We start from the raw sequence: 13076 nt of genomic DNA, 5'->3' as shown, positions 1-13076 counted from the left end.
TTATGTTTTCCTGTCTCCTGTGTGTGTGTGTGGGGGGGGGGGGGCAGGCTGTCCCACCCAGCCCTAGTCACCTTTGCACACTGCATCTCTCCAAGAGTGACAGGCCCATGGCTCTGCTGTCCTTCAGGCTTGCTGTGGGCCTCTCCTGCCTGCTGCTTGCCCTCCACAGCTGATGGAGATGACCAGTGACAGTGGCAAGAGGGATCTGTTAGAGGTCTAGGCCCATCATGTCTGTGTGGGAATCTCAGGATTCCCTAACTAGGGCCCCAGGTGATGAGGTGGCCTGGTAGTCACTGAATTCTTTGAGGATTCTGGTAATCATTCTGTCCAGAATGATTTCTGCTCTGGTTTTACCCATAAGCCTCTATCTCCTCTCCATGGTTTGGTTCAATTCCCCTCCCCAACAGAAAGTCTAGCTCAACTCAGAATCGGTAAAAATGAAAATAGTTTATGAACATTCATAAAAGTGCACAAGCTTGCTACAATCAGGGGGCATTTAAGCTGTGTTGACTCTCTGTCTGCCCAATGGCAAAGCAATCGAGAATATAATAATAATGTGGTCTGGGAGGCGGTGCAGTGCATAAGGCACTGGACTCCCCAGCAGAGGCCCCAAGTTCTGTTCATCACAGTTCAGTCCTTGAGCCAGAGTGATGACGCTGGGGTTTTTTCTCTCTCTCCCTTTCTCTTTCTCACAAATAAATAAATCTCTTAAATATATATATAACAATAATAATAACAATAATGATGAGACCTTGGGTTTTGAGAGATAGTGAGCCAGTGGGTACCTCTACTGGCAGAGGTGAGCATCTGGTGAGAGGTACCAGAATCCTCAAAGAATTCAGTGACTACCAGGCCACCCCATCACCTGGGGCCCTAGTTAGGGAATCCTGAGATTCCCACACAGACATGATGGGCCTAGACCTCTAACAGATCCCTCTTGCCACTGTCACTGGTCATCTCCATCAGGAACAACATAACAGACCCCTTTGTGGGCCCCTATAGGACCTTGCCCTCAGTGGGGATCAACAAAGGTAGGGACTGTTCTGTTCTCTAACCACAGAATCCAAGCTCAGACCTACAGAGATGCAGAAGTTACATAGGCTCCTGTGCTGAATGTGGGCCCCAGATCAAATCGATGGGGTTTACCGTTAACAATATTTATACACTTTTATCACATTTTGGAGCTACTCTCTTCCCTGATCCTGCTTTCTAGTCCTTTTACCAACTATGACACCGTCTCCACAGACAATAACCTGGGTCCACCTGCATATTAGATGTCAGGCTCAGGCAAACCATGTCAGCCATGGACCCCTTGGAATATACTAAAATAGACCTACTAGCTTTTCCAAAATGGACACCCCCAATCTTCATCTGCAATATTCCAGCCTTTAGGTTCATGATTAGTCAACAATTTGTTCTGCTTTATATCTTAACTTTTTTTCAGCCACCAGGTTCCAGATGCTACCATGATGTCAACCTGACTTCCCTGGGCAGATGGCCCCACCAATGTGTCCTGGAGCCCCACCTCCCCAGAGACCCATCCCACTAGGGAGAGAGACAGGCTGGGAATATGGATCAACCTTCCAATGTCCATGTTCAGCAGGGAAGCAATTACAGAAGGCAGACCTTCCACCTTCTGCATCCCATAATGATCCTGGGTCCATACTCCCAGAGGAAAGCTTTCAAGAGAAGGGATGGGATACAGAGTTCTGGTGGTGGGAATTGTATGGAATCTTATGGTCTTATCAATATTTCCATTTTATAAATAAATTTTTTTTAAAAGAAGCCAGTGACTCTGAGGACTTTCTCATATGAGAATCACCTTCATGGCACAGGACCTAGGTTCAAGTTCCCACCCACCTACCCACCCATTCCCATCTGCAGGGGGAAAGCTTCACATTTGGTGAAGCAATGCTTCAGGTGTCTCTCTCCCCCTCTCTATCTCTCCCTCCCCTCTCAATTTCCCTACATCCTAGCAAATAAAATAAATAAATACATTTTTTTAAAAAAGCAAACGGGCTAGGTGGTGGTACACATGGTTAAGTGCATACAATACAGTGCACAAGGACCCAGGTTCAAGCCCCTGGTCCCCATCTGCAGGGGGAAAGCTTCATGAGTGGTGAAGCAGGTCTGCAAGTATCTCTCTGCCTCTTCCCCTCACTATCTCCCCCTCCTTTCTCAATTTCTCTCTGTATCTATAAATAATAATAATTTTTAAAAAGCAAACACAAAGCTGGAGCCTGCCACGCATTGGTGTTTCAAACCCCACGGCCTATGTCCAGAGCCAGGCTGTCCTACAGACCAACCACAGGCCATATGCAGCTATTGTGGTTCAAATGAACCCCCTTGAGATAAAGCTCAAAGCTCAGGGTTTCAGTATCACCTGTCACTGGTTGAGTAGTCCAGAGCCACCGGTGGCCATTGGAATGGACAGTGTGGTGTGTCTGACCAGTGGATAGCTGGACAAACAGCACTGGATAGTGGATATTCTGGAATCCTGCCTGAGCATGTGAGGAGAGAGTGCTGCCCCCACATGGAAGCATGGGGAGCCCTGGACCCCATCTGCTACTTCCAGAGCTGGGCCCTGAGTGGTGCATCCCCTACCAGGTGTGAAGCACCCTCCCTGTCCCGCAGCTGGACTCCCCTGAACTCCCCCTGCCACCCACTCCCTCCTGAACTAAACAAACCTCTGGAGCTGACACACAGCAATGAGAGGGGCCCACGGGTAGAGCCACCTCCCACCACTGGTGACTCACTGGCCCTGTGGTACAGCTGCTGACATGTGGTCACTTGCTCTGCTGTAGTCAAGGTCTCAGCTGCCCCTCTCTGGCAGCTGGGGACTCCAGGGGAGGGGCCCTCTGCCCTCCCCTACAGTGTGAACCCCCATGTTTGGCCGCGGCTTCTGCCCGCCACTGTGCGGCAGCCGTGCTGATCCTGCCCTCCCACTCACTCACAGGGTCCGCAGGCCATCCAGGCCCCGGAACATGCCACTGCGGATGGACTCCAGCTGGTTGGCAGTCAGGTGCAGCTCACTCACAGACGCTGCACCCTCGAAGGCTCCGTCCTCGATTTCCGACACCTTATTGTTGCTGAGGTTGCTGGGGGAGGAGGTGGCTGGAGGTCACAGAGTGCAGGACACCCCAGTTCCCAGGCATGGGAGCCCTCACCCCCATAGTCACATCCCCAGCCCTGTATCTTTCTGCTCCAGCCTGGGCCAGTGGCCAGGCTGCAAACCTCCCTGCCCAAGAGGGACTCACATTTTCTTCAGATGGCTCAGTTTTTTAAACATGCCGGTGGCCTCCAGGATGGAGATCTCATTGTTGTTTAATCGTCTGCTCGAGGCAAAGAAAATTCACACACCCATAACCATCTTCCCAGCCAGGAATATTTGGAACTCAAATATGGGGTTGCCCACGGGAACTGATCTGGGAGGGAGAACTGGTCCTATTTCAAGGAAGCTATGCAGAAAGTTGGGGGGGAGCAGTGCTGGGGAGCAAAGAGGGCTATCTTTAACATTAAAGATGCCACAAGGGGTTGAGTGGTGGCCCACCAGGGAGAATGCACTTGTCACAGTGGTCAAGGGCCTGGGTTCAAACCCTAAGTCCCCACCTATAAGAAGGAAGCTTCAGGAATGGTGCTGCAGGTGCCTGTCTTTCTGTCTGTCTGTCTATCTATCTATCTACTTCACCTTCCCCTTTCAACTTCTCTCTGTCCCTATCCAAAATAAATAAATATAATATTTGTAAAAAGTAAAAGAAAAAGATGCTTGGAGATTTATACACTTAACCAATAGTTATGTGTAGGGATCCATGTATATGTATATGTATATGTATATGTATATGCATATGCATAAATTTCTATTTTTAGAGGAACAGAGTCATAGTCACAGGAAAACTTAAGTTAATGGACTCAGGTCCCCCAGGATAGCAAAAGTGTGGCAGAGAGAAGCCACCCCTGGCTTGGGCTGGTGACAGGCCCTGGGTTCCCAACACTGTTTTGAGGGTTTATATGGGCTGCTGCTTCCTGCCACCTCCAGCAGCTGGCATATTCTTGGGCCAGTGTCACTGGAGTTCCCAAGCGTAGCCCCGAAAGGGGGCAGGGAGGGGCACAGGGGCATGGAGGCTCACAGCTCGGCCGTGGCCTGGGGGATGCGCTCCGGGATCTTGGTGAGCTTCAGGCTGGAGCACTCCACCATGCTGGCCTCACAGCGGCACTTGTGGGGGCAAACCACATCGCTGTTGCACTCGCTGTTGAGCTGGTAATCTTCCGTGCCTGCGGGGAAAGGGCAGGGCTGAGGACCGGTAGCCCCCACTCCTTCCCCAGGCTAGCCTCCAGGCCCCTTCATCTTACCTGGAATGAAGTACTGCTCTTTAGCTGTGGAGAGAACCAGAAACTCTGTGATGCTGGAGTCCCCAGGGGACTTCAGGGGGAGGCCCATGGCCCTAGCCCCACTGCCAGGATGAAAGTATCCAGGGAATGAGATGAGGTACCCCAATCTGGGCCCCAGAACCCACTTTCCTTGCCCCTGTGGGAAGGGGGCCTCGCTGAAGAGCACAGACATTCCAGGCCCAGGTCGACTGAGGAGGGTGGGTAGCACCATGCCCATTGCTCCTCCCTCAAGGAGCACCAAGGCCAAGGTAGCCTCTTGTGCAACAGCACAGAGGAAGATAGGTAGAGGTGATGAGGGTGCAAACTCAGAGGATGACCTGTGTCATCCCCAGTCAGATGGCCTCTGTGCTGCCCCCAAGCCAGAAGGAGGCTCCAATTTCACGGGGTAGGTTTCTAGGTCGTCCTGTAAGTCAGGATTTATAGCAGCAGCAGCAGCAGCCAAGGTCTGGGAGAGAGCCAGGGTCCTCATCTGCTGGGTCTTGGTCTGGGTCCTCCTGTGAGGACATCCAGCCAGGCCTGCTCTCCCCTTAGCCTCAGTTAGGCCAGGGGTACAAGGAGCAGCCATTTCAATCTAGGCCAAGAACTTGGGGTCTCTGCCCTCCAGAACAGGAGTCCCCAGGGGTCAAGGACACCCTTGTCAGAGGCACCTAGGAAGCATCACAAGAACCTAGGGCAGACTAGAGATAGACAGGGTGGTGGACAGTTGGACAGGGCTGGGGACAGGGGGATCTACCTGAACAGCGGAACTTCTTGCTCTTGATTTGCCCGATGCGCTTGTTGGCCAGGCGCCGGGGGCTGGCGCAGCGGGCCCCACTCGTCTCGATGGGGTTGGTGCGCAAGAAGTCAGCCAGCCACTTGAGGTTGCAGTCACAGATGAAGGGGTTCTGGGCCAGGTGCCTGTCCAGAACGGGCAGGTGCAGGGTCAAACAGGAGCCAGACCCTGCTTGGGACTTTCACCTGCCTGCACTGTGCAGGCAGGGGGCGTTGGGTGTGTGTGTGTCCCTACAGGGTCTATAGGCCTAGAAGTTCAGCCCCACCCTCCCTCTGCCTGCTTTCCTCCTTATCCATTTCTCTCTCTGCATTCAGTTTTGTTGGTGTGTGTTTGTTTGTTTTTGCCTCCAGGGTTATAGCTGGGGCTCAGTGCTGACACTATGAATCTACTATTCCCAGTGGTCATTTTTTCCATTTTATTGGATAGGACAGAGAGAAATTGAGAGAGAAAGGAGAAATGGAGACAGAGATGGAGAAAGAGAGACACCTGCAAACCTGCCTCACTGCTTATGAAGCATCCCCCCTGCAGGTGAGGAGTTGGGGGCACAAACCGGGATCCTTGAGTGGCTCCTTACGCTGAATACTACGTGTGCTTAACTGAGACCAACACTGCCTGCCTCGTGGAGGCTGAAGCCACCCTGTCCTCCTCAGGAAGAGTGACAGAACAGGATCCCTCCCCCAACACACACACACACACACACACACACACAAACACACACACAGCCAAGAGTGCTGTCTGTCCTTTCCTGTGGTCTCAGACAGCAGCAGCTGTCTCCTCTGACCCTACCCACCCACAGCCTTTTATCAGAAAGGGCTAGGACCAGGGTGCTTCTCAAGGGCTCCCCACTGTCACCATGAGTCACCGAGGCTGCTTCCCCTCAGGCATGCCACAGGTCACCGCTCTCTCTGCTTTTGATGGGATAGAAAGAAAAACTAGGGGACTGAGCAGTAGCACACTGGGTTAAGCACACACGGTGTGAAGCACAAGGACCAGCACAAAGATTCCAGTTCGAGCCCCCGGCTCCCCACCTGCAGGGGAGTCGCTTCTCAGGAGGTGAAGCAGGTCTGCAGGTGTCTATCTTTCTCTCCCCCTCTCTGTCTTCCTCTCCTCTCTCCATTTCTCTCTGTCCTATCCAACAACAATAGCAGCAACAGCCACAACAATAGGAGAAAAAAAAGAGAGATGGCCACCAGGAACAGTAGATTCACAGTGCAGGCACCGAGCCCCTGGAGGCAAAAATAAATTAATTAAAATAATTTAAAAAGAAAGAAAAAACAGAATATTATTCAGCTCTACCATAGACAGTGCTGTGATTCTCACACTTATAAACCTGCACTCTCCCCACTGAGTCACCTCCATATGCCATCTCTTGACACCAGGCATATTCAAAAATCCTTTACTGAAAGAGGTCAGGTGTTTGTGCACTGGGTAGAGCAAACACATTACAATGTGCAAGGACCACAGTTCAAGCCCCCAGCCTCCACCTGCAGGGCAGGGTGTGGGGGGTGGGAGGTTCACAAGAGGTGAAGCAGGGATGCAGGTGGCTCAGGTTCTCTCTCCTCTATCTCTCCCTCCTCTCTCAATTTCTCTCTTTCCTATCAAATAAAAAGGAAGGAAGGAAGGAAGGAAGAAATGAAAGAAAGAAAGAAAGAAAGAAAGAAAGAGAGAGAAAGAAAGAAAAGAAAAGAAAGAAAGAAAGAGAGGAAGGAAGGAAGGAAAGAAGAAAGGAAGAAATGGAAGAAAGAAAGAAAGAGAGAAAGAAAGAAAAGAAAAGAAAGAAAGAAAGAGAGGAAGGAAGGAAGGAAGGAAGGAAAGAAGAAAGGAAGGAAGGAAGGAAGAAATGGAAGAAAGAAAGAAAGAAAGAAAGAAGAAATAGAGGAAGGAAGGAAAGAAGAAAGGAAGGAAGAAATGAAAGGAAGAAAGAAAGAAAAGAAAGAAAAGAAAAGAAAGAAAGAGAGGAAGGAAGGAAGGAAGGAAAGAAGAAAGGAAGGAAGGAAGGAAGGAAGGAAGGAAGGAAGGAAGGAAGGAAAGAAGAAAGGGAGGAAGAAATGAAAGAAAGAAAGAAAGAAAAGAAAGAGAGGAAGGAAGGAAGGAAGGAAGGGAGGGAGGGAGGGAGGAAGGAAGGAAGAGAGAAAGAGCGAAAAAGGCTTCCTAAAGTGGTGGATTCATTGTGCAGGCCCTGAACCCCAGTGATAACCCCAGTGGAAATTAAAACAAGAAAAAGAAAACCCACCAGGATGCAGGGGAGCTCTGACGACCCCTAGTGCCCGCCACCCACACATGTCTGTGCCCGAGAGCTTGGCTGCTGCTGGGACAACCTGCTCCCCTTCTTCACGCCGCTGGTAGGAAACCACTTAAAAACCAGCCCAGCGACGCTGTTCAGGTGGGTATTACAATGTCCACAAGATGTGGAGTAGAACGCATCCTTTTTAAGAGCAAAGCAGTTATGTCAAAAACAACCTAGGAAACTTGAGCCACCCACAGAGGCAAGTGGCTTTGGTGTGAGCTTAAGTATTTTATTTTTATTTTTAAATTTAAATTGAATTAAATTTTTTGCCTCCAGGGTTATTGCCGGGGCTCGGTGCCAACACTATGAATCCACTGTTCCTAGTGGCCTTCTATTCCATTTTATTGGATAGGGCAGAGAGAGAAATTGACACAAGCAGGGGTGCCAGAAAGAGGGAGAGAAAAGAGAGCCAGGGACTCAAACCCAGATCCTTGTGCTTTATACCTACCTATGAAGCTTAGCTGGGTATACCACTGCCTGGCCCCCTCCTAGGTATTTTACACAAATGGGGATTTTTCAATAGTTGCAGAAGGCAAGGAGTTAGAAAGGGAAGGGAGAAAAATCTGGGAAGAGACCATGAGAAACAGGCTGCAGATGTGGCCATGCAGTTTACCCACAGACGTTCTGGTGATGGAGGGAAGGGAAGGGTGGGGGCAGGGGAGATAGATTCTCAGCCTCTAGCTTGGACTGTGCATTAGAGTCACAACTGAAACATACCACAGAGCAGATACTCCACACAACCAGTCAATTAAACTCACAGCGAGATAGCATTTCACACCTGCCAGGACAGCCATAATCAAAAAGACCAATGATGCCAAGGGTTGGCAAGGATGCAGAGAAATTGGAATTCTTGCAGTGCTTTGCTGGCGAGAGTGGGAAACCACGCAGTTACTTTGGAAAACTTGTGCCCTCTTCTTAAATGGCCAAACGTGGGTTTCCTGTACAACCCAGAGACTCCAAGCGCAGTGAAAACATTTCCTACACAAAGAGCCGTGAGTAAATATGCACAGCAGCATTATTCTAATGGCTCCAGAGAGGGAGTGATCCAGATGTTCTTCCACTGAATGGACAGATGAGATGTGGCCCAGCCATGCAGTGTAAAACTGATCAGCAATGAACGCACTGATAAGTACTACAGTGTGGACATGCCTCAGAAACATCACGCTAGACAGAGAAGCCAGCCACAAAGGATGCTGCATCGTGTCATGTCACGTATACGAAATGTCCAGATGGTGTAAATCGATGGAGACAGAAAGCAGATGAACGGCTACCTGGGGGTGAGCTGGATATGGGGGATTGGCTATACAGTAGCACAAGGAGGGGGCTGGGCTAAGTGTGCATAGGGCAAAGCGCAAAGACCCACACAAGGATCCAGGCTCAAGCCCCTGGCGGGATCCCCACCTGCAGGGGCAACACTTCACAAGCAGTGAAGCAGGTAAGTGAAAGTGCAACAAAACCAATTCCCCGGCACAAAACTCTCAGCCAAAGGCCTGGAGACATGGGCAAAACACACAGGATTTGGTGAGTTTAGGTCTGCTTGTGTCTGACAAGACACATTTGAGGATCCCAGGCTACACTGAGAAAATCAGCTTAGACCTTGAGTTTGTGTCTAGTTTCTTCTTGTTCCTAACTGTTCTCCAGTTGTTACTATATAGGAGCTGCTCCTAGAAGGTAGGTCAATTTGGCTTTACAGCCTCAGTTAACAAGGTCTGTCATTAAGAAAAAGGCACAGTTGAAGGGGAAATTAATGTCTTGGTGACAATGAAGACCAGATTCTGGCTCTAGAAGGTGTTGGGTGGCCTCAGGCAAATCACATAACTGCCACAGCTTCAGCTTCCTTTTCTTTCTTTCTTTTTTTTTTTCTGATTAAAGACATTTTATTCATGTTTATCCAGTGTTTAGTCAAATATTAAACAGGAGCAGTTGGAAGAGCAAACTATTATTCTGTTCATATTTTTATATATTTTATATTTATATATATTTTATATTTTTATATTTTCCATGTAAACTAATATTCCATTTATATTTCCAATTACCATTTATCAAAAACCAATTTTTTTCTCTACCCTGGTATTTCACAGCTATTTTTTCTATTTTATTTTTATTGCTACCAGAGTTATCACTGGGGCCCGGTGCCAGCACTACAAATCCACTGCTCCTGGCAGCCATTTCCCCCCTTTTTTTAAATTTTGCTTTCTCTTTTAATTTTGATTTTGATAGGACAGAGGGAAATTGAGAAAGGAGGGGGAGATAGAGAAGGAGAGAGAAAGAGAGACACCTGAGGATCTGCTTCACCGCTTGTGAAGCCTCCCCTGTGCAGGTGGGGAACAAGGGCTCGAACCTATGTCCTTGAGCTTGGTCATGTGTGCACTGGGTGCTGGGTGTGCCACCACCCAGTCCCTCAGCTATTTGTTTATTATTACACATGTATTCTAGGTAATTTTTCTCACCTTGGAATATTTGAGAATGCAATTATTTATTGTTTGTTTTCTATCATTTTGTTGTGTTAATGGATTGCAGTATAGTTATTGGCACATGGGTATAATTTCTCACCTCCTCATGACAGGTCTCTGTAAGATACTTTCAGCCCAATTTAGGCCCTTTTCCACCATTATGCACCAGTACATCAAAGCACAATCCCTGCTTCCTCTCCTCCCTCCTTCTGTAAGTCCTTTGCTTTGATGTAACACATGCCTAAGCTTCTTTATATAAAGCCTAGTGTTGGTATGCTTCTAAATTCTGCTTCTAAGACCCCTTCTGTTTCATTGGTTTAATCCCCCCTGCTTAACACTGTATCTATTCTATTTACATAACCACTGTTAACTAAGCACTGCCCTGCCTCCAGGGCATTGGTTTAATCCTCACTGTTTTGCACACTTTTTCCTTCTCCCCACCCCCTATCCTATGTACATCCTCTTCGGACCTGACTCTTCCACCTCAGGATATATAAGGACAAGATTGTGATTAGAGATAGCTTAGATTGTGCTGCGTTCCACATGAATAAAGACTGAACTGCGTACTACTCAGCCATGAGTTCCTGGTCATCTCTCTCTCCCGCCCGCGAAGCTAGCCTGGCAGCCTAGCCATAGGTCACTGTTTGTAGATTAGGCAACAGGCAAAAATGCTCCGGTGATGGTGGTGACTATTGTTGTCTGTACAGCCTACAGGAAAGGAAGCCTTTCTCTTTTGACAGTCTACTTTCAACAGTCTGCTCCAGCTTTGTATCCCATTGTCACCCTTGGTAGAAGCAGCCAAGCTCTCAGGTGTGGGGTCTGCCTGGAGGACAGGCACCCTCTCTAAAGTCCATTTAGCTAAGAACACAAAAAAGACATCATCCCCATGGGCACATGCATTGACCCATTCACTCTTCTCCCACTTTGAGAGGCAGATATCTCCTCACCTGAGACTCCACAGCTCAAGCCTTGCACATGTGGGTCCTCAGTCTTTAAGCTTCCTGTGTGTGTTGGTGGGGAGGGCCAAGTGGTGGCACACTCAGTAGAGTGTACACATTCATGTCCTCCAAGACCCAAGGTCAAGCATTGAGTCCTTACCTGTAGGAGAGGAAGCTTCAGGAGTAGAGGAGCTGTGCTGCAGCTGCTTCTCCCAGTCTCTCTCTCTATCTCTATCTCTTTCTGTCTCACTTTCTATCAAAGAAAAATGAAAAAAGGTGGTCTGGGAGGTGGCATGGTAGATAAAGCATTGGATTCTCAACCATGAGGTCCCCAGTTTGGACCCCGGCAGCACATGTACCAGAGTGATGTCTGGTTCTTTCTCTCCTCCTATCTGTTTCATGAATAAACAAATAAGTACAGTCTTAAAAAAATGAAGGAAAAAAAAAAGGTTGGATTCATCCCGTAGGCACCAAGCACCAGCCATAACCCCCCCAAATAAATCTCCTTTGGGCATTTCTCTTTTGGATGGCTGTATAAAGTAATTCCCTGTGCCAGCATCTCCCGACAGCCTCTAACTTCACGTTTGGCAAGACTTCCTGGGTGGTACTCCATACTCCTCTCCTGGCTACATGAAACTCAATTATCAGGCAGTGGTGGGCTGCAGGTGGGAGAATGGACTGTGATGAGTTTGTCTCCGTGGCTGACATCCTGCTGAGATACAGGGTTCCCAGGGGTCGGGACCATGCTTCTACTTGGTAGACTGTGCCCCATCCTGCCACTCCATGCAGACTGTATCTGAGGAATGGCAGACAGTGGCAGCGATGGCAGCAACTTTGACCACAACAGCGTTAACAATGAGTGCCCATTCATCAGGCATGCCAGGGCCCACACTTTACAAGGAAAACTTCAGGCCCCTAGAGTTAAAGATACAGGGCAAGGGGCCAGATGGTGGTGCACCTGCTTGAGCATACGTTACAGTTCTCAAGGACCCAGGCTCAAGCCCCGGTCCCCACCTGCAGAGGGAAAGCAAATGGAAAGAGTGGTGAAGCAGAGCTGCAGGTCTCTCTTTCTCTCTCCCTATCTCCTGCTTGCCTCTCGATTTCTGGCTGTCTCCAATAAATAAATAAATAAATAAAGATAAAAGAATTATAAAAAAAAAAAAAAAGACACAGGGCAAGAGAACACGTGAGTACCTATGTTTAACTGAATCAATGAGGAGACGTTGCCCTGAACACACATTCCAGCTAAAGAAGAAATTTTAAGGCATAACTACGGAAGTATTATCCAATGAGGAGGGAATTCAAATGTCACCACTTTGGGATCCCCAGCAAATGAGTAAGGCCTGGCATTGAGATAAGTAGCTGTTTCTATTGCATTAAGACATCATCAAACTGCTAATGAACCCACACTACCCTACCTACAAACCATTTTGACAAAAGAAGGAAAAGATATTTTGAACCTGGCCAGACTCCTAGATATCATTTTCTATTTACATAATACAGAGAGGACAGAGCAGTGTGTAAAACCCATACCACAGGGACTCAATCAGCAAAGACCAGGCTATAGAGAGCTCCAGGGAGCCCAACAAAGACATTATAAGGTTAGAAAATAGTAAGAAGAATCTTTAAACAAGTGAAAACGTAAACAACTATGATGTAGTAATATCATTTTTGACTTATGTCCAAAAGGATATGAAAGAATTAATCAAACAAAAACAACTACCCAGAGATAAGTGATTTTTAAAAAAATTATCTTTATTTATTGGCTAGAGACAGTCAGAAATTGAGAGTGCTGGGGGCAGAGAGGGAGAGAGACAGAGACACCTGCAGCTCTGCTTCACCACTTGCAAAGCTTTTCCCCTGCAGGTGGGGACTGGGGTTCGAATCTGGGTCCTTGTGCATTATAACATGTGCACTCAACCAGGTGCACCACCACCTGGCCCTTGGAGGGATTTATGAATACTTATGTTCACAGCAGCACTATCTGTAAGAGCCTAACCATGGAAGGAACCCAGATGTCCAATAACAGATCAGTGTTAAGAAAGCTGTGGTACTTATACACAGTAGAATTCCACTCAGCTGTTAAGAATGATAAAAACCATCTCTTTTGCCTCATTTTGGATGGAACTTGAAGGAATCATGTTAAATGAGATAAACCAGAAGGAGGAGGATAAATACCCGATGATCTGGCTGATAGGTGGAACTTAAGAAACAAGGGAAGAAAGGGGAAACACAAG

General features: G+C 48.1%; 1 protein-coding gene across 5 annotated transcripts in view; it reads right to left on the bottom strand.

The window, feature by feature from the left end:
* Positions 1–13076, bottom strand: part of SLIT1 (slit guidance ligand 1) — a 227781-nt gene that overhangs the window by 65499 nt on the left and 149206 nt on the right. For 3 of the 5 annotated variants that reach the window (XM_007532657.3, XM_060192763.1, XM_060192752.1), the window contains exons 14-18: positions 5123–5286; positions 4351–4374; positions 4128–4272; positions 3258–3332; positions 2955–3098 (exon numbers count right to left, since the gene is read on the bottom strand). In XM_007532657.3, the coding sequence (XP_007532719.2) occupies positions 2955–3098; positions 3258–3332; positions 4128–4272; positions 4351–4374; positions 5123–5286 (552 nt within the window). Of the gene's footprint in view, positions 1–2954; positions 3099–3257; positions 3333–4127; positions 4273–4350; positions 4375–5098; positions 5287–13076 lie in introns of all 5 variants that reach the window. The other 2 variants (XM_060192742.1, XM_016192358.2) reach the window with 2 other exon arrangements.

Source organism: Erinaceus europaeus, chromosome 1 (genome assembly GCF_950295315.1).
Source record: "Erinaceus europaeus chromosome 1, mEriEur2.1, whole genome shotgun sequence".
Lineage (NCBI taxonomy): Eukaryota > Metazoa > Chordata > Mammalia > Eulipotyphla > Erinaceidae > Erinaceus > Erinaceus europaeus.
Note: the sequence above shows the minus strand (reverse complement) of the source record. Positions and strands in the feature narration are given on the sequence as shown.